The following is a 26,566-nucleotide window of genomic DNA, read 5'->3' as shown; positions in this document are numbered from 1 at the left end:
CCTTCCTTTGTAATGTAAGCATTTAATGCCAAAACATTTCCTCTAAACACTTGCTTTAGCTTCATTCCACAAATGTTCATATGTTGTGTTTTCATTTTAATTGAATTCAAAATATTTCTAATTTCTCTTGATTTCTTTTTGACCTTGGTTTATTTAGAAAAATGCTTAATTTTCAACATTTTTGATGATTTTCCACATATCTTTGTGTCTTTGATTTCTAGTTTAATTCTGTTATGGTCAGAGCATGTTTTTATAGAATTTGACCTCCAACTCTAACTGTGGATTGTTCTGTTTCTACTTTTAGTTCTACTAGTTTCTCTTTTCATGTATTTTGAAGCTCTGTTGTTGAGTGCATTCATATTTAGAATTGTTATGTCCTCTTGGTGAAATGACCCCTTATCATTATGAAATGTCCCCTTTTTATCCAAGGAAATATACTTATTTTAAAATTTACTTTGTTTAATATTAATATGGCCACTCATGCTTTCTTTGACTAATGTTTTCATGCTGTATTCTTGACCATCCTTTTACTTTTATCCTCTTTGCATCTTTTTAAAGTAGATTTCCTATAGATATCATCCAGGTTAGGTCTTGCTTCTTTATAATACCATATGAGAAATTTCTGGCTTTAAATTGAAATGTTTAGGGCATTTATATTTATACGTAATTATTGCCATATGGATTTAAATCTACCATCCTGCTATTTGTTTAATATTAGTCCTATTCATTCTTCCTTTTATTTTTCTTACTTCTTACCTCATTTTAGATGTGAGATTTTTTTTTTATCATTTCATTTTATTTCTTCTGTTGGATTTTAGTTATAAATCTTTGTTTTCTTTTTCTTTTTTATGGTTTCCCTAGGGTTTACAGCATATATTTTAAATTTATTCTAGTTTACCTTCTGCTTTCAAATACCATTATACCACTTTACCTTACAACAGTATACTTCCATTACTGTCCCCCTGTCCTTTGTGCTATTATTGTCATACATTTCATTTCTACATGTTATAAATTTCTTGGTACATTGCTGTTTATTTTACTTTAAATAATTATGTTTTTAGCAGATATAATGTGGTAGAATGTTTATACAATAAAAATAACCCATTTTAAATCCAGTCTGACTTTCTGAGTTTTAGTAAATTTACACACATTTGTGACTATCACCATAATCTCCTTTTAGAACACTCTCATCACTTCTAAAAATTCTCTTATACCTGTTATCAGTCAATTCCCACTGCCCACTCTATCCCACCTCCAGCTTCAGGAAACCACTGATCTGCTTTCTGTGGCTGTAGTTTTCTTTTTCTTTATGTTTAATATAAATGGAATCATGCAATATATAATCTTGTCTTTGCATCTGGCTCATCACACTTAACATTATGTTTTTGAGTTATATCTACATCATTACATATATCAGGAGTTTATTCCTTTAACTGATGAGTAATATTCCATTGTATGAATATATCATTTTTAGTTTTTTTATACAGTCATCAGTTGATAGACATATAGATGGTTTCCAATTTGGGGCTATTGTGTAGACTTATGTTTTCCTTTTTCTTTGGTAGGCATTTGGGAGTAAAATCATTGTGTCATATAATAAGTGTATGTTTAACTTCAAAGAAGCTGCCAAACTGATGTCCAAAGTGGTTGAACAATTTTCATTCCTACTATCACTGAATGGCGAGGGGGCGAGGGAAGGGGGTGTCTAGTTTCTCTGTTGCCTCATCAAGGCTTAGTAATTTAAATCTTTTTGATGTTGCCCATTCTAGTAGCTATGTAGCGATATCTTACTGTGATTTTAATTTGTATTTCCCTAAAGACTACTGATTTTGAGCATTTTTCTATGTGTCTACTTGTTATTTGTATCTCTTCATATATCATCTTGGATGAAGTGTCTCTTCAACTCTTTGGCTTGTTTTTTAATTTGACTGTTTGTCTTTAGAGTTTATTCTTTAAGTGATGGAAATGCCTCTAAGGCTCTAGAGTGCGCATGGAGATATAGAGCAAGGAAGCCAGTTAAAGGGCCTTGGTGAGAGGCCATTAGGACCCAAACAAAGTCCAAGGAGACGGAACGATGGAAATAGGATCTCACAATGTTAAGTCAAGGAATCAAGAGGTCTTACTGAGCTGATTGATAGGGTGGGTTAATAGGAAATCAGGGAGTTAAAGATGACATTTAGGTTTTTGGCCTGGCCATCTGTATAGATGGTGATCCCTTTAGCTAAACTTGGAAAAACAAAAATTAGTGTAATAAAATATTTTACAGAACTGTGCATGCCTTATCCAGGATTGAATAATCACTCAGTGAGGTATTGACTTCAAGAGTGGGTTAGAGAGTCTTTAATCTCCTACCCCAGTGGCCTTCATCAGATCCACCCCTTACCTCCTAGCCACATTGAAAAATGTAAAAGCTGTGGGAAAATATGATGCTGCCTATATAAGATGCTGCCTATATAAGCTTTAATACAATCACTTAATTAGTTTATCAGCCCCCTTATATACAAAAGCCCCTGGAACTGCAATAGACTCTATGGCAGGTCAGATTAATCCAAAAGTTTAGGTTTCTCCTCATACACAAAAATAAAAGGAGGAATAGCACTCATTGTCATACTTCACATAGACTGAGATCAATATAACAATGAAGGAGAAATAATTCTCACATTTCAGAACAGGTCTTGCTCACATTCCCAGATCCTTCCACAGTGTCCTTTATATTACTCCAACTAGCCCACTCATACTGTAGAATCTTTGCATATGCTGTTTTCTCTCTTGGAATAGGGACATACCTACTCTATACCTTTATTATGCCATAACTAGCTTCTTCTTATCTTTTGAGTCTCCTTCCCTGACCACTTTTTTGAAACTTTGCTAGGCAAGACTCAGTCAATCCTTATCATATCACCCTATTAATTCCCTTCCCAATATGTAATTAGTAATTATGTATTGACTTTCTTGTTTGATTATTTTACATCAGATGCCCAAATGTGACTCCATGAGAGTAGTAATCATGTTTAATTTGTCTTCACTATAACATGTATAATATTACCTGTACCTAGGAAGTAAATATATGTTGAATGAATAAATAAGAAATAAATAAAGAGCGGATAATGAGGGTTACTAATTAAAAGCATTTCATCAATTAACCAATAGGAGAAGGTATTATTTTAAGGAGGGGGTAATTTTCTGTTCTATCTGAAATCATACCACATAGGTAGTAGCTTTCCTTAAGATTAGTCCTTTGTGATTTGGGGGAACAGAATTGCCAAGATTGCGTTGGTATATCGGCTTGGGTAATTAATGTTAATGGCTATAATAAATAAAATCTCAATGGGGAGCTTAGTTTTTTCTCATGTTGTAGTGTTTGCCCATTGCCTTCTACGTGATGATTCAGGGATGCTGGTGTCCAGCATCCAAAGTGAGAAGCCTTGCCTGATTATGTAAGAGGTTTCAAAGACCAAGTCTGGAAGTGGTATATATCACTTCTGCACATGCTCCATTGGTCAAAATGAGGCACATGGCCCCAACCTAACCAGAAAGGAGGCTGGGAAGTGTAGTCTTGCTGTGTATCCAGGAAGAAGAAACTGGATTTGTGAGCATCCAGCCAACTTCTGCCACAGTAGGGGACTTCATTTGGTTGTTCTGAGGATTAGAGAGTTAATGTATGCAAAACACTCAGAACATGCCCAGCACATCAGGAGCATCCATGATTCCAGGCAAGTTGCAAGAGGAGTTTCTCTGAGTTTGCACTAATCACTGCTTGCTAAACAAGGCTGGTATTCTGAAGTTTCTGTCAAGCCTAACAGCTGGCCAGAGAGTTTTGTGAGCCCCAGTGCCAAGGAGGCCAGCCAAGGATGCAGATGCCACCGCCAAGTTTGTGCAGCACATCCTCATGCTTTGTTTAATTTGGTTCCCTGGGTGGGATGAGTTTTATGAGCAGGTGTTCTGGTTAATTAGGTGATTAATACTCCTCAAATTGGAGTACCATTTCCCCAGTGACAGTTCTTGCTTTGCTCAAATATGAGACAAATCTTTATTGCATAGTTTGGAGAGGCCCGTGATTGCACTCACCTGTCTGCCAGGCCTCTCAGGTCAGTATTCTGGCACTGAGGATCAGGAGCCTGGCCCCACATCTAGCTGAGTCACCATCTCAATCCACCAATTTAGAGAAACATGAGCTCCCACGTCATCTGGCCTCCTCTCAGACCAGGGCAAAGTCTATCTAGGGACACATTTCTGGTTCCCTTCTGGGGATTTCAATCTGTATCATCTCTCAAGGTTAGAGCCATTGCCTCTGCACAGAGCCCTCCAGCTTCTAAAGCAAGGAGGCCAAGCTACGTCTAAGGACAAATCAGACATCAAAGCTCTTTTTCTCAAATTTGCTCTCAGGCCAATAGAAATCTCCCCTAACTCTCTTATAATCCATATTCCTAAAGTCTTCCCCTTACTCCCATAAACCATTCTAGTCCTGCCTCCTTGCCTTTGTTTCTCTTAATACAAAGACCCTTTTTCCTTCCATTGATATCAAATCCATGCATCCTTCAAAAGCCAAATGGTGTTCCGTAGCCCTTCCAATCCAGGTTAAAGTGATTTCTCCCTCTTTAGAATTTTCATAGCCCTTACTATCTGATCCACATCAGTTGGCATTTAATTATGTACCATATCTTTTCTTTTATGTGTCTTAATCTTGTCTTCCTAATTGGATTATTGGCAGCCATGAGCTGTATCCTCTCTTGGGCATATATTAAGTTCCCAAAATGGTTGTTTGGATGCTAAATTAAGCTAGATTTCACTTACTTTTCTGGAAAATGGGTCAAATGCACTCTTTTATGCCACTTTGAGCCACACAGCTGAAAACATGGGCACTCATTCCTGTTCCTCACATATTCTAGCTTTATAACCACAGAGGGACTAGATCTCTTTCTCCAGTTCCAGTTGGAAGAATCCTAGGGAAGACTCTGACTGGTTCATTTCAGTTACCTTTAGAAAATCATGGTCTTGTGAGAGCCAAGATCATATAAGAACAAGAAAGTTCTGAACCACAATCACATGGTTGGAGTGAAAGACCAAGTAATACTTGTCCACTATAGATGGATCTGGATTTTGGAAAGCTCTGTTGCTTTATCTTCCTCTTAAAGGTAGGTTATTTATTTCAAAATTATGTATTCATTCATCAAACATTTATTTAGTCAGAGTAGATCCTGCTCCTTGGGGAAGCTCGATGGATTAACTGACAATAAACCTTTATTGTTCTTTCATTCTCAAGGGGGAGAGAAAGAAACATTTGCATTGAACAGAATGGCCTCCCAGGTCCAACTGATGGTACCTTTTTTTTTTAACCCTACTCTCCAGAAATGACTAAAATTCGCATACATGAATTGTTCTTTCTCCCAGGAAGATTAAATAGAAATTGTAGTCTTAATCCCAAATTGGAGTTTTCACTGTCTCTCCCTCCCTTCCCTGTTCCCCTACTCTTCAGAGGTCTGCCCTCATGACTCAGTGAGGTAGTGTATTAAGTTTCAGGGTTACTGGTAGGAAATGGATGACCTAACTCAGTGAAGTGATTGAAGAAATTTGGTACAGGGATTATTTAGAAAAGTGAGGTAGGGTTAAGGAATCAGCAAGGGATCAGGGCTGCCCAAGGTTTAGCCACGGTGGGAAGCTATTCCTACTTCTATCCCCCAAAGAGATAAGGGGATGAGAATGGCAGCTGGAGAAAAGGGCTGGAGACATGAACCATGACCTTCAGTAGAGGAATGCAACCACTGCCAAACCCAGGAGGAAGTCTTGGCCTCTCTTCCAGCTCTCTGAGGCAGTTCCCCACGTGGCCAGACCCAAGGGAGTACAGGTTATATAGTCTGTAGAGGCCAGCCTCCTGGGTGATAGAACAGGGTGACAGTAGGCAGACAGTGCTCTGGACAATCTGCTGGAGAATAACCAGCACAAATAGTAAGTTTCAATGGGGTGGGTGCAAACTTATCAGTATGAGGGGACTGTTGAATGCATATAGTTTTCAAAAAATCCTCCAAGAAATTCCGGAAGAATGTAACCTCTTCCTCCTCCCTGCAAAGAGCAAGTAACACTGATGAAAATAAGGGAAACTGCAACAGAAGGATGTCAAATAAGCTAGCTGGTTGAGAAGATTATTCATTCACTTATTTGTTCATTTATTCATTCATTAATCATCCAAGATTTATTTGTACCTCTAGGCATCAAGCATGCAAAAATAGATTAGACATCTTTGCATGCTTGAAATTTTTTATAATAATATACTGGATTAATGGATTATGTAGAGACACTGCCCTTGAGACTCTAATAACCTGGACCAGCAAGGTTTCCTGGAGGAATGGACAGCTAAACTGAAGGATAGATTCAGGAGGTAATCATGGGGCAAAATTAACAGGAATCTGGAACTGAATGGCTGTGGTGTGAGACAGAGGGAAGATGCTTTGGTGCTATTTTGCCTTCTCATCATCCTTCTATTTTTTCAGCTCACAGCTCCCCATTTTTCCTTTGAGAATATTGCTTCTTTCTGCCCAGCTGATTGTAGTTTCCATTGAACCACCTTCCATAGGTTCTTGTTTTCTCTGGCCAAGAGAGTGATCACGTGACCTAAGCCAGGCCAGCCAATCAGTCTTTCCCTTCTGAGAATTTGGAAATCTTGATCTTGGCATCTACAGACTACTTGGTTCTTGGTTTTTTTTGTTTTTTGGGGTTTTTTTTTGAAGCATCTTTCTTCAGTTTTTTTTTTCCCCCCATAAATTTTGTATGCCACTCAAAGGCCTTCTTAAAAAGTCATTTTCCCCCACTTCAATTATTTTCTGTTGCTGCAACAAGAAAACCTCAAATGATTAACATGGCTACGTTAATGGTGCTTTTCACTAAGAGACAGAAAACAGGTGGAGGGGAAAGTTTGAGGGAAGTGTTTTGGGGGGAATGTGTGGGCAACTTGCCTTGAGAAGCCTATGGAAAAATAAAGAGAAAAATCTAAAAGTTGGCCCTGGAGGCTTACATGAAACTGAAAATTCACACTACAGAGTATAAAAGCCATTTCTGGCACTTAGACATAAAAAGTCCCACCCAACAGCCTAACCTCCCAAGGATTTTCTCAGTCTTCCCCCGGGAGCGTAATTCTATGGGGAGGCTGACACATTCTGCAGTTGTCCCAGAATCAGTGGGGGAGAGCCCCATTCTAGACACTGGGAGCCCTGTGTCCTGGCTCTGGCTTTTTAATAGCTAGCTGGGTGACTTTGTACCAGTGCCTTCCCCTCTCTGAGACTCGGTTTTCATATTAGTAAATACAGAGTTGAATTATATCTAGGGTTCTCCAAAAATTACAAAAGAATTTTAAGTTTACATATAAAAGATCAGCTATACTGAAAAACTCTGTTAAACACATCTTAAGCCTGTTTTATCTTTTTACTCTATATTTTTTTATTGAGATATAATTGTCACATAACATTGTGTAAGCTTAAGATATACACAAAAAGTCCTGTTTCTTTACTGCAGGACTTCTCAGGGTCTTGAATTTGCTTACCTATGATGCAAATCTCCAAGAGAGGTGAAAGTAAGCATTTCTCTTTCTATTTTTGCCCAAGGAAACTACCCTCACCCCCATGATGAACCCATGAAGAAACATGTGGAACTATTAGTTGTCAGAATCACTTGCCGAAATGCTAGGTTAGCTGATTTCTAAGGCTGTTTCGGCCCAAATATTTTCCTGATTCTATGCAGCCAGCGCCCTGTGTATCTCCTGTTTCTTCCACTTGCTTCTTCCTTGGGGATGACTGACCCCTATACTCTGTTCTAAAGTGTTTCTCCCAGGGAAAAGCACATTTGAATGCCTATGAAGTCACTTAAAAGATCTAGTCAAGCTCATGAACCCCACCAGCAGCTTAAATGGAAACACAGCCTCCCCTTCCCCACTGTGCTCAGAGCACAGACCTGGGCCCAGCTTGAAGGGATTGCTAAGTATGCTATAGAGTGCCTTTGGGAAAACAAAGAAAACCCTACTCTTTTTCACTCCAGACAGTCTGAGATGCTTGTGTGCCCTTGGGCCTTTGCCCAGTTCTCTCATCTGCCTCAGACCTGGTACTAAATTGGTTCAAGGTTTGGAGGAAAGCTTCAGAGAATGGATGTTTAGAGTTCTTAAATGTTGAAGTCACCCTGAGGACCAGGGGCCCAAAGACTTCTATGGCCACCAGAGGGCGATCACAACAGCATCTGTACAGAAAGCTGCTCCCAAGAATAACAGCAGTAAATTGCACCTAATGTGTTTATGAACGATGGAGGCTGAGTGTGCATGTGTGTATGTGTGTGTACATGTACGTACAGTTGGGTGCCTAGGGCTAAGACTTTGAAAATCTGCTAAGTACAATAAAATAAAATCTGCACCTCTACTATATATTCACAGGATGTGGTCAGCTAGTTGAGAATTTCCTTGAAGAAAAACGAGGTAGAAGGAATCAGAATAGCACTCATATGAAAGAAAAAGAAAGTTCTCAGTAGCACAGTCAGCGTCGTGGTACATGTGATGATGTGTGTGATTTTTGAGAATGCATGTGCACATGTGAGTATTTGATTGAGTGTGAGTGTGCGTATGGGTGGGTGTGTGAGCCTGAGTGTGTGTAAGCATGTGTATATGTTGGGGGGACAGGAATGTGTGTGTATATGAATGTGTGTACGTGCAGAGCTCACTCCGACTTGTCTAGGGTGAACAGACATCAAGGAAGTCTGGGCAATACTTCCTCCAGTTCCTGCTCTCTGCCTCCAAACAAACAAACAAAATCACTCCTACAAGTATTTATGGAGCCTCTAACAGGAGCTCCTCCCCACCGGCATCTGGAAAAGCTCAGACCTGGCCAATTTAGAGCAGGCACTGGAAGAAGGAAGGCGCTGGGGGCAAAAACAATGCCTCACATGTGAATGACTGTTTTGCAAAAACACTTTCTCTTTTTTGATGCTCTAAACAACCCAGTATGTGGATTCAGACATGGCTGTGGGCCCCTTGCTCAGAGGTGACATGATTGGCCCAGAGTCACCCAGTTGAGAAGCTCTGAAGCATTGAGAATCCATGTCCTAACTACCCCCTAGGCCCCAGCAACACACACACACTACTTTTAGCTGCAGAGCAGGCATTGGGACTGGGCAAAGCAGGGCAGGCCTCAGGGAGGGTTTGCCAGCATTGACCTGAACAACAGGGACAACCAAACTCTGTGATGCGTGTAACTGGGATGCATTGGTGTCAATACAGTAGGTCCGTTAGGAACAAATTATGGATGAGGTAGGATCTTTGAGGATCTTTGTAGATAAGATAGGGACACAGCTTTGATGGACTGTGATGTAAAACCTGGGTGGATTAGAGAATGCCGCGGTTTAGGGTCCTTAGTAGCTGTGTGACCTCTGGCAAGTCACTTCATAATCTGAGGTTTGTTTTTTTTTATCCGTAAAATGGTGGCACTCAGATACCACCCATGCGGGACCGTGTTGAGACCAAAGGAAAGAATATAAGCAGAGTGCCTAGCTCAGTGACAGAATCAAGAAAAAGTGCCACCAGCCTGATTCGTCTTTGGTTTCTAAGAGCGAATGCGTCGCAATTCTGGGGCCCTGCGGGCCGAGCCCCTTTCCTCCCCGGGTTCCTTCCCTCTCCCTCCTCTGCTGCCTCCTCCCTCCACGCTCTCAGTCGCTCCAGCAAAGTTCCCAACTTAGTCTACATGACTCGTGGCGCAGCCAATGAGAGGCGGAGCTGCCGTTTTTGTGGGGGGCGGGAGGGGTGGGCCCCGCGTCTCTGGTGTCTGCCCTGCTCAGTGAATGGAGAGAGCGAGCGCCGGCCAGTTCGCCCGACCGCCCCGTGTCCCAGCCGCTGCCACTGTCGCGTGCCCGAGCCCGGCCCCTTGCCGGACCTCCCTGGGCGCTGTGTCCCACTGCGCTGGTCTGGGGGCCCAGACCGGGCCCACGCCCCGGGCCGCTGGCCAGCGGGGCCAGGGGGCGCTCGGTACCTGGGCACTTCAAGAGATGCGCAGCGGGGCAGCGGTGGCCCCGCCGATGGAGCTGCTGCCGTCGCCGCCGCCCGGCGCGCCCTGCTCCGCCCGCGCCCCGTGCGCCTGAGCGCCGAGCTCGCTCCTCCTCCACGCCAACTCCACCGCCCGCTCCCCAGGCCGATCGTGCTCCCCTGCGCCTCCGTGGGCTTCACGCGTCTTGCCCCGCCGAGGCAACCTTCTTCGGGCGCGGGCCCCTGCACACCATGGCCCCTGGGCGGACAGGGGCCGGCGCCACCATGCGCGCCCGCCTGGCGCTGACCTTAGCGCTGGTGAGCGTCCTGAGCTGGCCCCCCGCCTCCGCCTGCCCCACCAAGTGTACCTGCTCCGCTGCCAGCGTGGACTGCCACGGGCTGGGCCTCCGGGCGGTTCCCCGAGGCATCCCCCGCAACACCGAGCGCCTGTGAGTATCCCCGCCCCGCCCCACCCGGGCCACCCAGCTGGGTCCCACAGAGGGGCCCCCAGGCGCCAGATCCTGCCATTTCCCTTGTTCACACTGTATGCAGCCTCTGCTCTGTTCTCTGTCCTGGATGCGCTCCTTCACTCTGACTTAGGGGTCTGTGGCGTCGGGCAGGTCTGGGGGTGGAGGTCGGGAAGCCGTCTTCGATGAGGAAAGAGTAGTGCCTCTCCGGGGGTGAGAGCTCCAGACGCAGGGCCTGCTGACAGCTTCCAAGCAGAGGGCTGGCAGGAGATGAGGGGAGGAGAGAAGACTGCAGCCAAGGAGGTCTTAGGCTGAGGGTAAAGGGTCTGCGCTCCTTAAAGAGGGAGCAAGGGAGAAAGCTGAAGGGTGCTGGGGAGTCAGGGTGAGGAGACGGGAGAGGGGGCCCTAGACTGTGACCTGCTTGGAGATCAGAATGCGCCAGCCGCTCTCTGGATGCCCTTGTGAGGAAAGTTGAAAGTGTGTGTGAAGGTCTAACTTCTGAGGAACCAAACGGATTCAGAGTGGGTGCTCACAAAACCCGCTCTGCCTGGAGCGCAGCCTGGGAGATGCCAAGTTGCAGCCCTGGTGAATTTTTTATGGCTGGGTTATAAATGCCTCCCCCCAAAGTCTAGAGAATGGAAATGCTGACAGCCCTTTAAATGAGACCGAGCGCTATAATCTTACAAACCGCACTCAGCCTCGGATCTTGGGCTTGGCAAGAAAGGGAGAGGCGCTTGGAGAGTGGGGTGGATTGACCCTCGTTTTAACCCCAATTGTGCAACCAAATATTTACTTTTCATATGTCAACGTTTTGGAAACATTTATCATTTTGATCCTCAGACCAGATTCAAAACTGGGGCTCAGAGTGGGCCCTTCCTAGCCCACAGCTGGGGAGCTGGGGAAGGAGAGAGAAATGGTAGAGGGTCTTGGAACCAGCCTGGGAACACAGCCCAGGGTGGGTGAGGATTTGCTCTAGTGTGGTCGACTTCTCCATGTCTTGCTCTCTCTCCATCCTCTCCCCACATGTCTTAGAGGTAGGTGCATGGATCTTCCATTCTGCCTTCTTGACTTTGGGCTGGAAGAGAGTGGTGATGAGACTGAGACAAATTGTCCTAGAATGTGTGATCCCTGTTAATCACTTCTTGTCACCTCATTGCGTCTCATTCTCTTTATATGTCCCTGGGCGGAGACTCCATAGAACTACCTTCCTTTTTCCTGGAGCTTTCATTTGGCTCAAAACATTTTTTCCCCTAACTGCAATGATTATTCTGGGGGGTTGAACCACGCAATTCTCAAAGGGTAAAGCTGAACCTTCATTAACACATGTAGAAAACAAGGCTCAGAAATGTGAAATGACTTGCCCAAGATCACACACCAAGTTGAGGGCAATAAAAGGACCAGAATCCAGGTTCCTACAACTTAATTTGGACAGTACGTTCTACCATACCAGTGAAAAAGTGGTTTTAGTGGTATTTTTGGATACTTATAACTTATAAACTAAATTCTCTCCCTCCTCATACCAGGGCCAGCCACATGAGTTAGTGAAATAATAACTGTAGCTAATGTTTAATGAATGCTTTTCCTGCCTCAATTTGTTTACATGTGCTATCTCTTTGAATCTCTACAATAGTCTTATTAGTTATATAGCTTATTATTTTACTTTACAGTTAAGCCATCTTGTCATTTGCTCAAGGCCATGTAGCTAATTAAGTGTTTTAATTTGAGCATGTCTAACTCCAAAGTCCATACCCCCTGCTACTCTGCTGGACATCCTTGGAACAAGGGTCAGTTTGGGCCAAGATCTATAAACAAAAGGCCCTGGGCGGGTTCTGGCTGCACTTGGGTCTTAGACTAGGCAGCTGTTGCTGCTGCTTCAGGTATACCTTGCAACATTCAGCCTATTTTGACATCAGCTCTCCTTTTGGGGTCATAAGATTGCCTTCCCCCATCCTTCAAAATCATGTTTCATGTTTAGGGAGCCAAGGAGAGTGGGCCCCTTTCCTCCTGGCATGTAGGAGGTCTTCAAAAGTTGAGGAACAGCACTGCAGCAGGCATGCCACTCAACTCCCTTCTCTAAGACCCTGGCAGCTTGGGGCTACCCATCCGCTCCACGACTGGTGAAACTGGAGTCTTGGGTGTTCCCATGGGCCCCCTGCTGCAGTCATGGTCGCTTGCAGGTATTGACAGAGTATGAGGTGCTTCGGAATACCTGAGTCTCTACTGCCTTGGTTCTGGTCACTGGTGCCACTTTGGTTGGGGTGCAGTGGGGGTGACATGGCTGCCAAAGCTGACCCTCATTTTAGTCTCCTTTCTTCCCAGGAGAGGGGGCAGCCTTTAGGAGCAAGCCGGGTCAGGATGACTTCAGCGGTTAGGAGCAGCCCACCAACAGCCTTCACCACCTTTTACCCTCTCTGAGTCAACTCAGATGTAACATTTCAAGTCTGCAAACTTTTGGGGGGATATTTGGTATTTCTATGCAAAGGGTTTCTTTAGGGAGAAATTTCTCTTTCCTTTCTTCATTCATTCAACAAACCTTACTTGAGCCTATACTGCATTCCGATCACTGTGTATAAAATCATTGCATACACAGAAGAAAGCTAGCAATTCAACTTAAAGGATGTAAGCAAAGGCGGGAGAAGGAAACTTCCTTTAGTGAGTCCTGCAAACTTCTCAGGGCTCGGTTTTTCACAGGGTATGAGTTTTGTCAGCACTGCTGTCAGAGCTCAGGACCTTCCTAAAATCCACTTTTCTGATCTAGAATGTTTACGTTGTATTTTATAACAAAGAAGAAACATTTTTCCCCTCTTCATTCCCGCTACTCTACCTCTCAAAGAGGCTTTTCTGAAGACGCAGGTGTGTGTGTGTGTGTGTGTGTGTGTGTGTGTGTGTGGTGTGTATGTGTAGTTGTTTCTCTGGGGGGGTTTTGACTTCTGAGGCCTCGTCTACTCATAGGGTGCCATTAAGGCAAACCTGCATGAGGATAATGTGGTCATTTGGATTTTGCTTCAGGCCTGGAATGGGGCCTGTTGAATTATTGGTAATTAAGCTGCTATCAGAGTTGGGGGGTCTGTTTTCCAGCATCTTCTCCATAATGTCAGCACATCTCACAGAAAGAGAAACTCTGTCGTTTATAAACTACTGACAATTTGTTTCCCATCGATGAGGAGGTGACACCCACAAGAAAGATAAATAAATGCCGAGGAGAATTCAGTGTAATTTATTATCCATGCAGCAAAGATAGAGGACAGGAGGAGAGGAAGTGAATGGTGGTGCCTGAAACAAAACATTTACCATGGAGCGCAGAGTAAACAGATGTTGCATTTACCCTTCTGAGTACAAAAAGAGCCCACAGATGTAATTCTTCTCCAACCACAATCTCGGCCTGCAAAAGAGGAGACAGATGAAAATGAACTCTCACGTGGGGCCCCTTCTCCCCGTTCTGCCTAAAGGCAGGCAGAGGCCCACTTCTCACCCACAGCGAGGTGGTGGCCTGAACAGCGGAGTGGGGCAAGAGTGGACATCTTTGGTTTTTCACTTGGCTCAAGAACATTCTGGAGACTGCTGTATTTAAATAAACATTTCCTGTTTGCGAAGGAAAACGGGCAAAAGGCTGAAACGTGAGAATGTGGTAACTTAATTTTCTCCATCACTCCAGATGACGGCAAGCTTTGCCGGTGGTTGGGTCCAATAAAAACCCACACCGTGTCATAGGCTTTCCCTCACTTGACCACAGAGGTCCCGAGGTCAAGTGGGAGACTTTCCAAGATGCTCAACAGCCAAGCCCTGCCTGCTGGTACTCCCAGCCCTCAGGGCCAGCTCAGAGGGCCAGGGGCAAGCTGGTGAATTACAGGCATCTCCAAGCCAGCCATGGCGATATGGCCTTTCAGGGAAGCACAGTGCTCTCCTGGCAAGTCTACTGGGCTGGCCATGAACAGCTGAGCACACTCACCTCCAGTGTGCTGTGCAACTCTGAACAGATTGATTTACCTCTCTGGGCCTCGTTTTCCTGAAAGTAGAATTCTAGTATAATTTTAATGGTTTTCCTTATGTGGTCCTCTTCCCCAGTATCTAGAACAGTGCCTGGCATATGGTAGTTTTTTGGCAAATATGTATGGACTAAAAGAATGAGAACTCTCAAAAATATGTCTTTCTTTAGTTCTTACAAGTGAAAGATGGGCAATTAAAGATTTGCATTTTTATGCGTGGCTAAGGGCAACTTACTAGTAACCTATTACATGAGTTATTAAGGGTTTCTAAAATTTTGCTTTCATGAACTAAAATTATTTCCTTACTGGAGTTACCAAGGACTCCTAATGAGTGATTCACTCTTGAGTTTGGTTGTTAGGTGTTGCTTAGCAACCTTACAAAACTCCTACTGTGCACATGCCTGTGAAAAGAGCTAGAAATCCTGAACACTTAAATCACAGGACTTTCAAATCAGGAATTCGTCAGCATCGTCCCGCACTGTGGTTTTTGATTGCTGCTCTTCTTGTATTAATCGATGTATTTGTAGAATTATTATTAAGTTTTGCTTTTGCTCGTCATTTGCTTCTTACATTATTTCTGGATTTTTACCATTTTGGTTCTTGTATGGTTTCTCTCCAGTTGTGTTAGTTGTCAACGAGTTTTTTCTCCATTGGAAAGTGAGAATGGTGGGTCTGAGAGCCGTGGGATCTTTCGTGCCGACTAAATGGGCCATGGCAAGCAGGTTCCAGAGCCCCCGCCTAGTGCCTCAGGCGTGGACTCGAGATGGCTCTGGTTTGAATGTTGGCTTTACTGTTGGACCCTGGGCAGTTACTCCACTCCCCTGGACTGTTGTCTGTGTAATCCCTTCGTACCATATTTCCACACCTGTAACACAGGGATGATAATTGCACTGGCCCCGGGGGAATGTAGTGCACATGGCCCGAGGCAATCCGTGTGAGGTAGTCAGCGCAGTGCCCAGTGCAGTGTTTCGCCAACTCCTGTTCCTATGCACATAGTAAACGTTCCTCTTGGGAAGGATTAAATGAAATAATATACAGGAAGTGCTTAACACAGTACCTGGCACATAGTCCTCCACAAACTACTAATGATAGTGGCCATGGCTGTTATTTCCATTTCTCTTCATCTCAGGCCCCATCCAGCTGGAAGGTTCAAGATGCCCACTCTAAATGTACCCTGTGGAGGTAAGTTAGGCTGTGCCCAGCACCCTTGTGCCTGGTTTCCTCCTCCTTCTCTCTAGCTAAGCCAGGTTGGCCTCTGTTCCATGAGGAGGGGATTACGGTTGAAGTGGTTTATATCTTTTCCATGGGCGTGCTGCTTTGTGGTATATTTAAATAAGGAATGCAGTTTATTTATTTATTTTGGGGGGTTGGATTTTCATAGGGAATTTTTGGCCCTGGCTTTTTTTTTTTCAGTGCCTTCCTCCTGTCTTTCCCTAAATACCTCCTTGTACTGACTTCCCGTGTCTGCCTCCATTACTGCTTTTACTTGAAACAGCTGCATTTAACTAGCATGCTCCACCCTCATTATGTAAGGTAGTCTTAACCCTTTTTAGAACTGCTGAAAATAAAATTAAAAAAAAAACATGGAAGCTTTTCCAGAGACCTTTTTGAACCACCACTAGTTCTGGACAGGATGAATGCAGAAGGTGCCCTGATGTGGGGCATGGTGTTGACTTTTCAAGGCTCTCCATTATTCAGCATTCTCCAGCCTGAAATTTAAATCAGCCTTGCCCAGGTAGGAAGAGCTCATAATAGGAATCCTCTGCTTCTCAGTTCTGAAGACCTGGATTGTGTCTTCTAACTACTGTTATCGCTGGCCTGCCAGAGGCTGTACTTTCCTCCCCACTCATTGTGGTCTTCATAGTTCTGTTGCCAGCACAATATCTGATACAACTCTTCCCTGTATCACTGGTAGAGAGGTGTGTGATTAAAAATCCTCAATCCTGAGCAGATAGGGAGTCAGGGAAAGTAACAGTGTTTGTGGGTAAAGGTGTGGACTCCAAAGCCAGATGAGGCTCCAGTTCTGGTTTACCACTTACTAGTTGGGTGACCTCGGTTTCCTCATTTGTAAATTGGGACTAATAATAATTCTTACTGTAGTCTTCCTTCCAGAGCATGCTCAAGATAAAGCCTGATCTGGAGAAATGATCGATTGTCAGGTTTGAATGTGGTTCTCTTGTCCAAGTTCCAACCACGTGCATGTCGATCTTCCACCAACATAATTTTGGAGAAAGTGGTCATTCTCCTTTGCTTGATTCCATTCAGCGATGAGGAAATCAGTTCTTCCTAAAGCAATTTATTTCATTTTTAAAAAACAGTTCTAAGAATAAAATCTTCTTTGTTTGGAGATTGAACTTTTCTCCCTTTGATTGTTGTTACACAGAGCAAGTATAATCCTTCTTCCAAATGATAGGATTTCAAAAATCTTATTACTGTTATGTTTCTCACCACCCACTTATCCAAGTCTTCTCTTTTCTTCCATAAATTTTTATAATTACCTCAACTGCTCTGTATGTGTTAGGCTTTGAGACAGTCCTATCCCCATTCCTAATTATCGTGTTCTATATAGATTCCAATATTCTTTGCCTCTTGCTCTCTTGCTATCTTGACTTCCGTCAACGTGTTTTCGCTTCAAATAGCCACCCCCTGGCTTGGCTCATTTTGACCAGGCTGTTCACTGCATCCCAATGTCTCCCCAGGTCTCCCTGCTGTTGATATTATTCTCCCCCATCCCAGACTTGTGCAGTTGACCTTTTAGAGTCTAAGCACAACACTTTGCATTTATCCTAATTAAAATTTGGCCAATAGTTCATTTCATCAGCTTTTTAGGAACATTGTATTTTGATTTTCTCATTTAGCATATTAACTACTCATCTCCCCATTTCCTCTGCAGTTTTAGTGAACTTGCTCTATGGATCTTTATCCAGGTTGTCAGTATAACCAGAGTCCACTCTGTTTTTTTCAAAGTCTCTCTATGGTCTGGGGTGTGGATTATATACATATATTGTCCTCTTCTTTCTGGCTGAGATGGATAAAAATGTTGAGGTCTTCTTGCCCATAGCATCTTTCCCTGGAGTTCCATTGTTCATATTTTCTCTGGAATGAATTCCTATTAATGCTTATTAATTTCTTTGCTTGTTGAATTTTCTCTACACTCTTGGTTTCTCATAGCACTTTCCATCATGACTTTAGCTTCATCCTTGTCCTGTTAGGCTGTTGCCAGAAACCCCGCAGTATCGGATGTGATTGTGATTGTGTGTGTGTGTGTGTGTGTGTGTGTGTGTATGCATGCATGCACGTGTGCACGCGTGTGTGTTATCCTCTCAGAAAATATTTTAGCTTGACAAATTGGGCCCTTCTGTCATCAGCAGAGCTCATCTGAGAAGCCTCTGTTTCTTAGTGATTTCCTTTACCATCTTGGGTGCCTGTTGGCCCAGGGCTCACTTGCTTGAATAGTACTGGGAATGAATGTGATGGAGGATGGATCATAGAGAACAGAGGCCTACGGGCTCTCCTCAAATTTCTGTAAATTACCGCCCCCCCCCCAGCTACCATTTATTGAGCTCTTCTTTGAGCTTGATGCTGCTTTCACACTTTATATGCATGGACTCACTTAATCTTCTAACAATCATCCAAGGCGGGAACTCATACTGTCCTCATTGTACAGATGAGGACATTAAGTCAGAGAGGTGAAGGAACTTCTCCAGGTAGGAGCAGGAGAACCAGAGTTCTCCTGCTGAACCAGAGTTCTCCTGCTGAACCAGAGTCCAGGCATGCCGGCCTCAGGTCTGCACTGTAAACATTCTCCCCAAATTTTTAAGTCAGCCCCTTCTGTCTTCTAAACTCAATTCTCAGAGAACAACCGGAAGGAAAAAAATGAATCTCAAATGACTCCATGAGCACCTGTTCCATTCAAGGCGTCTGGAGAGGAATGCCAGTGCTGTGTTCTGGACACCTGGTGAAAGAGCCATCATGTCCAGATTGGAGAAAGAGTTGGCATGTGAATTGGAGCCTGAATAGGGTTTCCATAGGTAGGGATGGGAACATGGTACAGATTCACAGATGTTCATGGTTGCGTGGAACCTAAGAAGTTATGAGCCCAATTTAAAATGATGGGAGCTGCACTTTAGGAAGTTCTATCTGACGAGGGCATTTGGAACAGAATCCAGCACGTCAAATCTTAGGGAAAATATCACCATGGTTATGTGACTAATATTATTTTAAAAATTTTTGGATTGGGGAGGATAAACCATTCAAGAACGGTTCTGATGAGACTTGTTGACCAATATTTTTCCCCACAAGCATCTGCCTAGCTTTGGGCAGGAATGCCTTCTTTCCCAATTAGATGTTCCACCCACTTTCTCTTAGCCATAAACTCCAGGCTCCCCTCACCTTGAGATCAAGTCCTACTAGAACAGACAAATATAAGATTCATCCCGCCTGGAGTAAATGTGACTTCACTTTTCATAGCCTTATCGCTGCTTGTGTGTGGGCTCAGACTCCTCTTGTCCGAAACGCAAGTCTGGGTTCCTGACCCCTGATTCATTCTACACTTTGGCAGCGGCATGGGTTGTGGTTCCTGAAAGTCTGCCAGCACATTTAACCACCCACCTTGACTCTCTGGAGGTTTTTGGCCTCCCTAGCTCCTGTCTGCTACCCTAGCTCCTGTCTGCTCCTGGCCTCTACTGTGACCCATTCCTTGCACCCCTGCGGTCCACATTTAGTGTATGCCTTGACTCAGACTGGTCTGCATGGTGTAGAGTCCATGGTCCTCTTCTACTCTGAGGTTTGTGGGTTTGACCATGGACTTGTGTACCTTATGCATCTCTCCTTGAGCCTAAGCTGCTCCTGGCCTCTACTGTGACCCTTCCAGCTTGGCTTCTTGTTATCTCCTGCCATTCATGTAGCTCTCCATAACCTTGGTACTGAATTTGGACTTTTACCATCTAAGCCTAGCTCCTGAGATTGGATTTCAGGATGAGTTTTGTGGCCTGGACCTTCTTTGGAGACTGGAGACTCCCAACCCACGTCTGAGTCCTAGAAACAACTTCAGATTTCATCTTCATGGCCATCTGAAGCCTTTTATGATGCCAAGGGTAGTGTTCGAGGTCCTCCAAGGCTGGACTTTGTGAATGATGAATTACAACATGCTCCTGAGCTCCCTGTAACCCAAGCAAAGAATAGAGCAGATTGTTCTGTGATTGAAAAAGTCAGTGATGATGATATCATTGGAGGGCTATCCTCAGAAATTTCTAGACCATCCAGAGTTTTCCTGACATTCTTTTTATCCTCCTTATCTCTGCACAGCTCTAGAATGTTAGGTGAAAAAGTGTTTTATATGTGAAGTTTCTAAGTGATATTAATAGGAAACCAGTAGGGAGTACAATTTGATGTAACCTTACATGAGTAAAAAGACCTAGGCAGAATCCTGGTTTTCATCATTTTTTTCTGTGGGACATTGTCAGAGTATCTTCCTGCATCTCAGCTGTCTCATCTGTAACCTTTAGAATGGTAGGAATAACACTTCTTTTCTGGAACTAATGTAAGTTTTAAATGAGATCAAATATCTACAGAAGCTTCCTAAATTCAGTGCTATACAAATGCTTTAATGAGTCCGCCCATAATATATGATTTTAACCACTAAATCCTGTATCTGAGAGATGATCAGGGTTCATTTTAGAATCTTGCATTTACAGATGAAGAAACTCGGTGAGTTGAAAAGCCGTGCTCAGAGTCACCCAGTTCTTCAAACTTTTCCTAGGGGTTTTCCTTTTCACCCATCAAGTTGCATCTTTCACAAGTGAAAATACAGCCTTACACCAGCAATGCCAGCATCCCACTCAGGTGGAGTTTAGAGAATATTTTGCCTGAGTAATAAGTGTCAGTTTCCAAGAAAGTAGAACAAAAGAAGGGGCTACATGAAGGATGGAGTCATTTAAAGGATCTTTTTATTGAATACTTACTATGTGCCAGGAGCAATGATGAATAAGCAAGTGAAATGTCCTCATAACCAGAACAGCTCAAAATAATAGGAAATCAGTCTAAGCTGTCCCTTCCCACCAAATGGATAACAAGATGATTTATGGGATGAGGGAAATGCTGGAACAATGAAGGATATGACACCTAGCCCTTAGGAACCACTGATGAAAGCAAGCCCCACTTATCCATTTTAATGGGTACAAATATATAGAAAAATCCACACATTATTTAAAAAAAATAGTACAAACAAAATTAAAAAAAAAAACAAACAACTCATGGGGAAAATATTAATCTGAGAACAATTGTCTCTGAGAAAGCATTCAAGTAAGCCTCCGCAGCTAGCTGGCAAATAGCACAAGTTCTGCATTTTATTAGAGTCCTAACTCTGTAGAGCACTGACCTTATTTGAGAAGCATTTCATAAACACTGACACACAGCGCAGCAGCTTTTGGGGCCATGACGAGATACAGGGCTTCTTTTGAGAGGCCAGCTTCCCCTCCTGGGATGTTCCAGCTATAACTAGACCACTGGATGTTGTTTCCCCATGGTGTTAATTCCCTTATTCTTCTCTCTTAGCTTTAACCAGGTAGGAATTTTCCCGGGGGAAAATGAGGGAGGAGGACTTGGGACTGAAATTTGTTCTTTGGGCATGTTTGTAGGGTAGGCTATGGGGGAAACTCAACTTTGAGGGAAGAGTCTGAGAACTGTTACTTGGCCCAGTTTCTTGTTGGAGATCTCATCTTGTGCCTGGAGGCCTGTCATGTATGTACATGTATGTATATGTGTGTGTGGGTTGCGGGGGGGAAGTCTCAGGCAGCTTTTATGTGATCTTTTGGAATGGAAGACCTGTAGCTTGCAATAGCTCTAAGAAACACATGCACTACATCTCCTACTAGAAGTTGGCACTTTTCTTCCCATCTGTTGCCAGCTTACAAGCCCTGAATTTCTGCCACAGAACTCAGTTCTGTCCCTCCTCCTCTCATTCCTTCTCAAGCCAAGAGATTTTCAGACTTTTGAGGTCTCTCTGGACATCATCTGGTCTACCTCCTCCCCACTGATCTCAGCCACCTGGACAGATGAATGTCTCAGTGTGATAGGTAGGGACCTCAGCTTTGTGGTGTGAGCTGCCCTTGTGAGAAGTTTGCCCTACTTTGCTTTCAGCCTTGTTCACAGCATTTGGTCCTTAATAAAGATCTCTCGAGCCATTGGAAGCTTTGCCAATCTAGGAAGCTAAGGTGGCAGAAGAGGGACCAAATCTAGTACAAAAAATAAGGACTAATGTGGAGCCAGAGGGAAGAGGCACCAGATGGGTGATTTCGGATTACAGGTCGTACCCTGAGGGCTCTAAACACCAAGGCAGCTTGTTTAGGGTCTAGAATGGGATGATCTCAGGTAGGAAAACTTCAAGGGAAGGAATGCTGGGAGCAAGGACTGGAGCAAGAATCCAAATGGGAAGGCCACGTACTTCATGGGAGTTTTTAATAACCCTAGTGCCCTCCCCACCTGCCCACCTTCTAATTACTTCAGACGACAAGATGATAACCAATGTGCTTTGTTTACTCTGCTTAAGCATTCATGTTAATACTTTCTAAAATGTTTCCCATAAGTTTCCTCCTGCCATGTGCCCTCCTTGTATGTTCTAGACATTTTGCAAAGACCTAAATCTCCTCTGCGTTTTCTACCAACTGGAGCTGCATGCCGATTTAAGCCATATTCAGCCAAGAAGCTCTCTGTTCTGCCTTTAAAACAAGAAACGTCTCCCTCCGAGAAGACTGCACTCCAGTTTTCTTTGTCTGTGTTGCTAACGAACAAAGAGGCCCCATTGCAGAACATCATTTCATGAGCAGAGCAGGGCCGATAGCGCCTCTTGCCAAATGTGACTGTGTGTAGTTGTGTGTGGGGGAAACAGCCTTGTCAAGAGGAGGGCCGAAGGAGGCGGCTCTGGAGAATTTTTAGCAACGGCAGCATGGTGTAGTGGATGGAATGCTTGCCTGGGAATGTGGAGACCTAGCTGTACCTCTGACGTACCATGTGACCTTGGACAAGTCCGTCGACCTTTTTGGACCTCAGTTTCCTCATCTTTAAAGAGGATAAGGAAAATAGACTGGAAGATCGCCAAGGATCCTTTCAGCCCTATGTATCCTCACTTCGGGGGGCTGGGATTTGGGGCTTAGACCTGAGCCAACATCCAACCAACCCAAGGGATTTTCTAGAGGCAATAGAGAGGCCAGGACAGCTGCTTCAGGGAGTGGCTGGTCCTTGATTAAGGCTCAAATAATTAGCTCAGCTCCACAGTAAGCCTTCTGAAATTAGGAAAGAAAAAGATGTTTAGTTTCAAAAATAGCAGTTGGTGTTCCTTGAAACTGATTGGCTTTGGGCTTTGTAGACTATATACACAGACATAGTTTCCTTCTCTCTACAGCAGAGCAGTTTAGAGTGTCAATGCTAGAGTTAATGTGACCTGGGCTTGAATGCCATCACAACAAGCTAGGTAATCTCGGGCATGTTCTTGAACAACAACCAGCTTCACTGGGTTGCTGGGAGGGTCAAAGGAGGTAGTACATGTCAAGTTCAGAGGCTGGTGTCTGGTATTAAATAAACACTTAAAAAGCCATCATTCTGATTACCTATTGCAGCTTTGCAAACCACCCCAAAACTTAGTGCTGTAAAACAACAAGTTTATTATGGTCTGTGATTCTTTAGGTCAGGATTTTGGACATGGCTCAGTAGAGATGGCTCTTCTCTGCTTTCTGAGGTCTGAAGCTTCAACTGGAGAGTCTGTGAATAACTGGGGGAGCCTTGGATGGCTGGGTGCTAGAATCACCTGCAGGCTGTTTACTCACATGTTTGGCACCCAGGCTGGGTTGACTAGAAGGCTGGGCTCATCTGGGACTGTTGACCGGAATACCTGTGTGTAACCTATGTGGCTTGAGCTTACTTGCAACATGGTGGCCTTAGAGTTATCTGACTTTATACATGGAGGCTCAGAGCTCCAAGAATAGGTGTACCAGTGAACAACTCAGAAGTTTCATGAAGTTTTAGGAACTAGCCTTCGAAGCACCATAGTGTCTCTTCTGCTGTAGTCTTTTGCTCTAAGCAACACAAGCTAGCCCAGATTCAAGGATGGGAACCACCTGTGAAAAGAAGAAGTCCTAAGGAATCTGCCACCATGTTTTAAAACCTCTACAGTCATATAATAAATGTTCTTATTTTCTATACTGTGTAACTAATCTCTTAACTAGATTAAAAGCTGCTTGATGGCAGGAGCTGTGCATTTCTCTACAGAGGCTTAGCGCAGTGCTTGCGAAAATATGACTAAGTCAACACAGTTTTAAAAATCAAATTGGATAGGCAGGAGACTTGGTGGAAAGACCTTGAGCTTCAAAGCCACAAATTTAGATCTTAAAAAATCTGTATTCAAAATGAACCCTTTGGCAAATCTTACTTGTCTTTCTAGACTCGGTTTTCCCATCCAAAAAAAAAAAAAAAAAATAGAGACAGTAATCTCTGTCTCAAGGATTGGTGTAAGAATTAGGGATAATACAAGCAAAATGCCCGACATACAGTTGATGCTAATGAACACTGTGAGGCGTTGTGGCATTGTGGCACACAGATGCTCAATATAAGTAGAGCTGGCTTCAAATCCCATTTCTTTTTGTTCTGTGACTACTGTAAGTCCTTTCATCTCTTTGAGTCTTAGGATCCTCATATGTAAAATAGGTATAATAGTAAGCACTTTTAGGGCTACTGTGAGGATGAGAAATCCATCACGTAAAGCTTCTAGTAGCTTATTCCCTCACACACAGTGGGTGCTTAATACATAGTACCTACAAATCGAGTAGCCAGTTGTAGTTCTTTTGTTTGTATATTGATTCATCCATGAATTTATGCATCGAGCAAGTATTTATTTAATGCTAATAACTCACAGTAGCCTCATTTCTCAAGTCCCTGCATGTTAGAGTCAGTCGATGCCTAGATCTTGGAAGAGACGCTCATGGGATAAAGGGTATTTCATGGAAGGGTGCTCCCAGGCCCAGGCCAGCAGCCTGGACCAGTAGTACTCTATTCGAACACATGCACAATTGAATTTTAATTGCCCCCATTGGCTTTTGATCCTAGAGCACCCCTTGGTTTCCTTGAGTTATAACCATTTTGCTCAGATATCTATGTCTCTTTTCCTCTTTGAGACTATCTTCTTGTTTACTGTAACAATAGGCAAGCATGCTAACTCTTACCTTGTGTCTGTTTCTGTTGTTGCCTTTTTAGAAAGCATTGTTTTCTTGGCTCAACTTTGGCAAACTATGCCAGCCTTGTCTGTGTAGTGCCATGCCAGGATACCAGGTTTAATTTTTCTAGCTAGTTCTTAGAACTTGAGGCTGTTAGAAACTATTAAGTAGGAGCATATTTTCTTTTTTTCTCTAAGATTTCTCAAAAGCCCCAAGCTTTAGCCTTTAAAAAAATAGCCTAGATAATCTGATAAAATAAATTGACCTTGCCTTTAGAAAAATGGACAAATTTTTCAAATTTTGCAAATAATTTTGAGGCCATTCATGGCTACCTCCCAAAGTGGCATAATTCTTCTGAATGACCCTGTGTGTTTCAGTGGGCTTCTGGGTTTTTGCTGAGCTCTACCTGAGGCTAACATTGGACCTATGAGACTGTCTTATATCTTCTTGGTTTTATAAATCCCTCCATCCCCTCCACTGTAGTAGACATGTGTTGTATTTTGGCTGCCCAGAGTTCAGTCTCTCTTCCTAGTAGAATATCATCTTCTGCATCCCGAGAATATAGTCAGGTGAACTTGACCAGGGGCCTTACCTTCTCCTAGTAAAGGCTGGGCTCAAGACCCAAGTAAGGTCAATTGGACGCTTCCTCCCTGGACTTGAAATCTTGACCACAGGGACAAAAAGATTGGACGTGATAGCTTGCCATTTCATCTAAGCACTTGTGCAACGACCAGACATGCCCGCTTTCCTTTTCCTCAGACCTGTTCTTAAGATTCTCATAGAAACCAGAAGTCCCTGATAGCCTTCTAGCGAATTCTCTTTTGCTCAAGTTTATAAATTTGCAACCAAATAACTCTGAGAGAGCTGCAGATAAACTTCCAGGGAGAAAGTGGCATAATGAGAGAGATTATGCCTGGGGTTTGGAGAAAGGCAGACCTGGATTTGAATTCACAGTTTTTCCATTCACCAGCTGGATGCCCTTAGGCAAGTTCATTTTTCTCTTAGGATGTAAAATAAGGATAATGAGTCCAGAAACCCTGATTCTCTAGTTTGGATCTAGTTTGAGAATCAGGGTTTCAGGGCTGCACTTACGAGAGATTTTAAAATTACCGTTGCCTGTGTTTCATCCCCAGCCATTCTGATTTAATGATTTTTGGGGTGCTTCGTGGGTGTCATGATTCTGTAAAGCTCCCAGGCATTTCTGACGTGCAGCAGTGTTTGAGAAAACTGACCCAAAGAAATTCTTCAAATCATAGAGAAGATTAAGCCAGTTACGTAAAATGCTTAGCATAATGTAAGGATTGATAAAAGTTACTCTCTTTTCATTTCCTTTCTTAAAGTGAATCAGAATCACTTGCTTTTGCTTCTAGCACAATTTTCTTTGTTTGGAATAGTCATAGTGATGCATGGCAACCACTGTGCAATATAACCCCACTTATTTATACCACTCGAGGTGAAGGCCGATTGTAAGTGTAGCCAGAATTATGGAATATACAAAAATGTGATTATTTTCACATCCATGGAGTAACTGGGGTGAGTTCAACAATGCTTTGTGAGCACATTCTGTGGAGTAACTGCTTTAACGGATAGATGAAATTGATTTATAATTACCATGGCAACAGTAAAATTGAGTGTTGTCTTTCTGCGGGACCTTGACCAGGACCCAAGAGAATTTTCTTCCAAATCTTCCTTGCAACTTGCTGAGTGACCTTGGCTCAAGCAGTTCATCTCTTGAGTCCTCAGTTTCCCCAGAGCTCATTTTTCAGTTGGTGAAGGTTCAACAGAATTTTTAAAGGAAATACGATGATGTGACAGTTGTTAAGACAATGATGAGAAGATTCTATAGGAAGCAGAGTGAAAGCACGGCCTTGAGCTTCTTAGAGGAGATAATTATAGATGTTGGTTCTCTCATCCGCCATG

The 26,566-nt window shown here is 43.5% G+C and overlaps 1 protein-coding gene across 2 annotated transcripts in view; it reads left to right on the top strand.

The window, feature by feature from the left end:
* Positions 1-9,797: 9,797 nt before the first annotated feature.
* Positions 9,798-26,566, top strand: part of SLIT3 (slit guidance ligand 3) — a 538,957-nt gene continuing 522,188 nt past the window's right edge. For both annotated transcript variants that reach the window (XM_039877365.1, XM_039877366.1), the window contains exon 1: positions 9,798-10,437. In XM_039877365.1, the coding sequence (XP_039733299.1) occupies positions 10,241-10,437 (197 nt within the window). In that variant the 5' untranslated portion in view covers positions 9,798-10,240. The remainder of the gene's footprint in view (positions 10,438-26,566) is intronic.

This window comes from Pteropus medius, unplaced genomic scaffold (genome assembly GCF_902729225.1).
Source record: "Pteropus medius unplaced genomic scaffold, Ma_sr-lr_union100, whole genome shotgun sequence".
NCBI lineage: Eukaryota > Metazoa > Chordata > Mammalia > Chiroptera > Pteropodidae > Pteropus > Pteropus medius.
The sequence above is the reverse complement of the archived record's forward strand: the minus strand, read 5'-3'. Positions and strand labels throughout refer to the sequence as shown.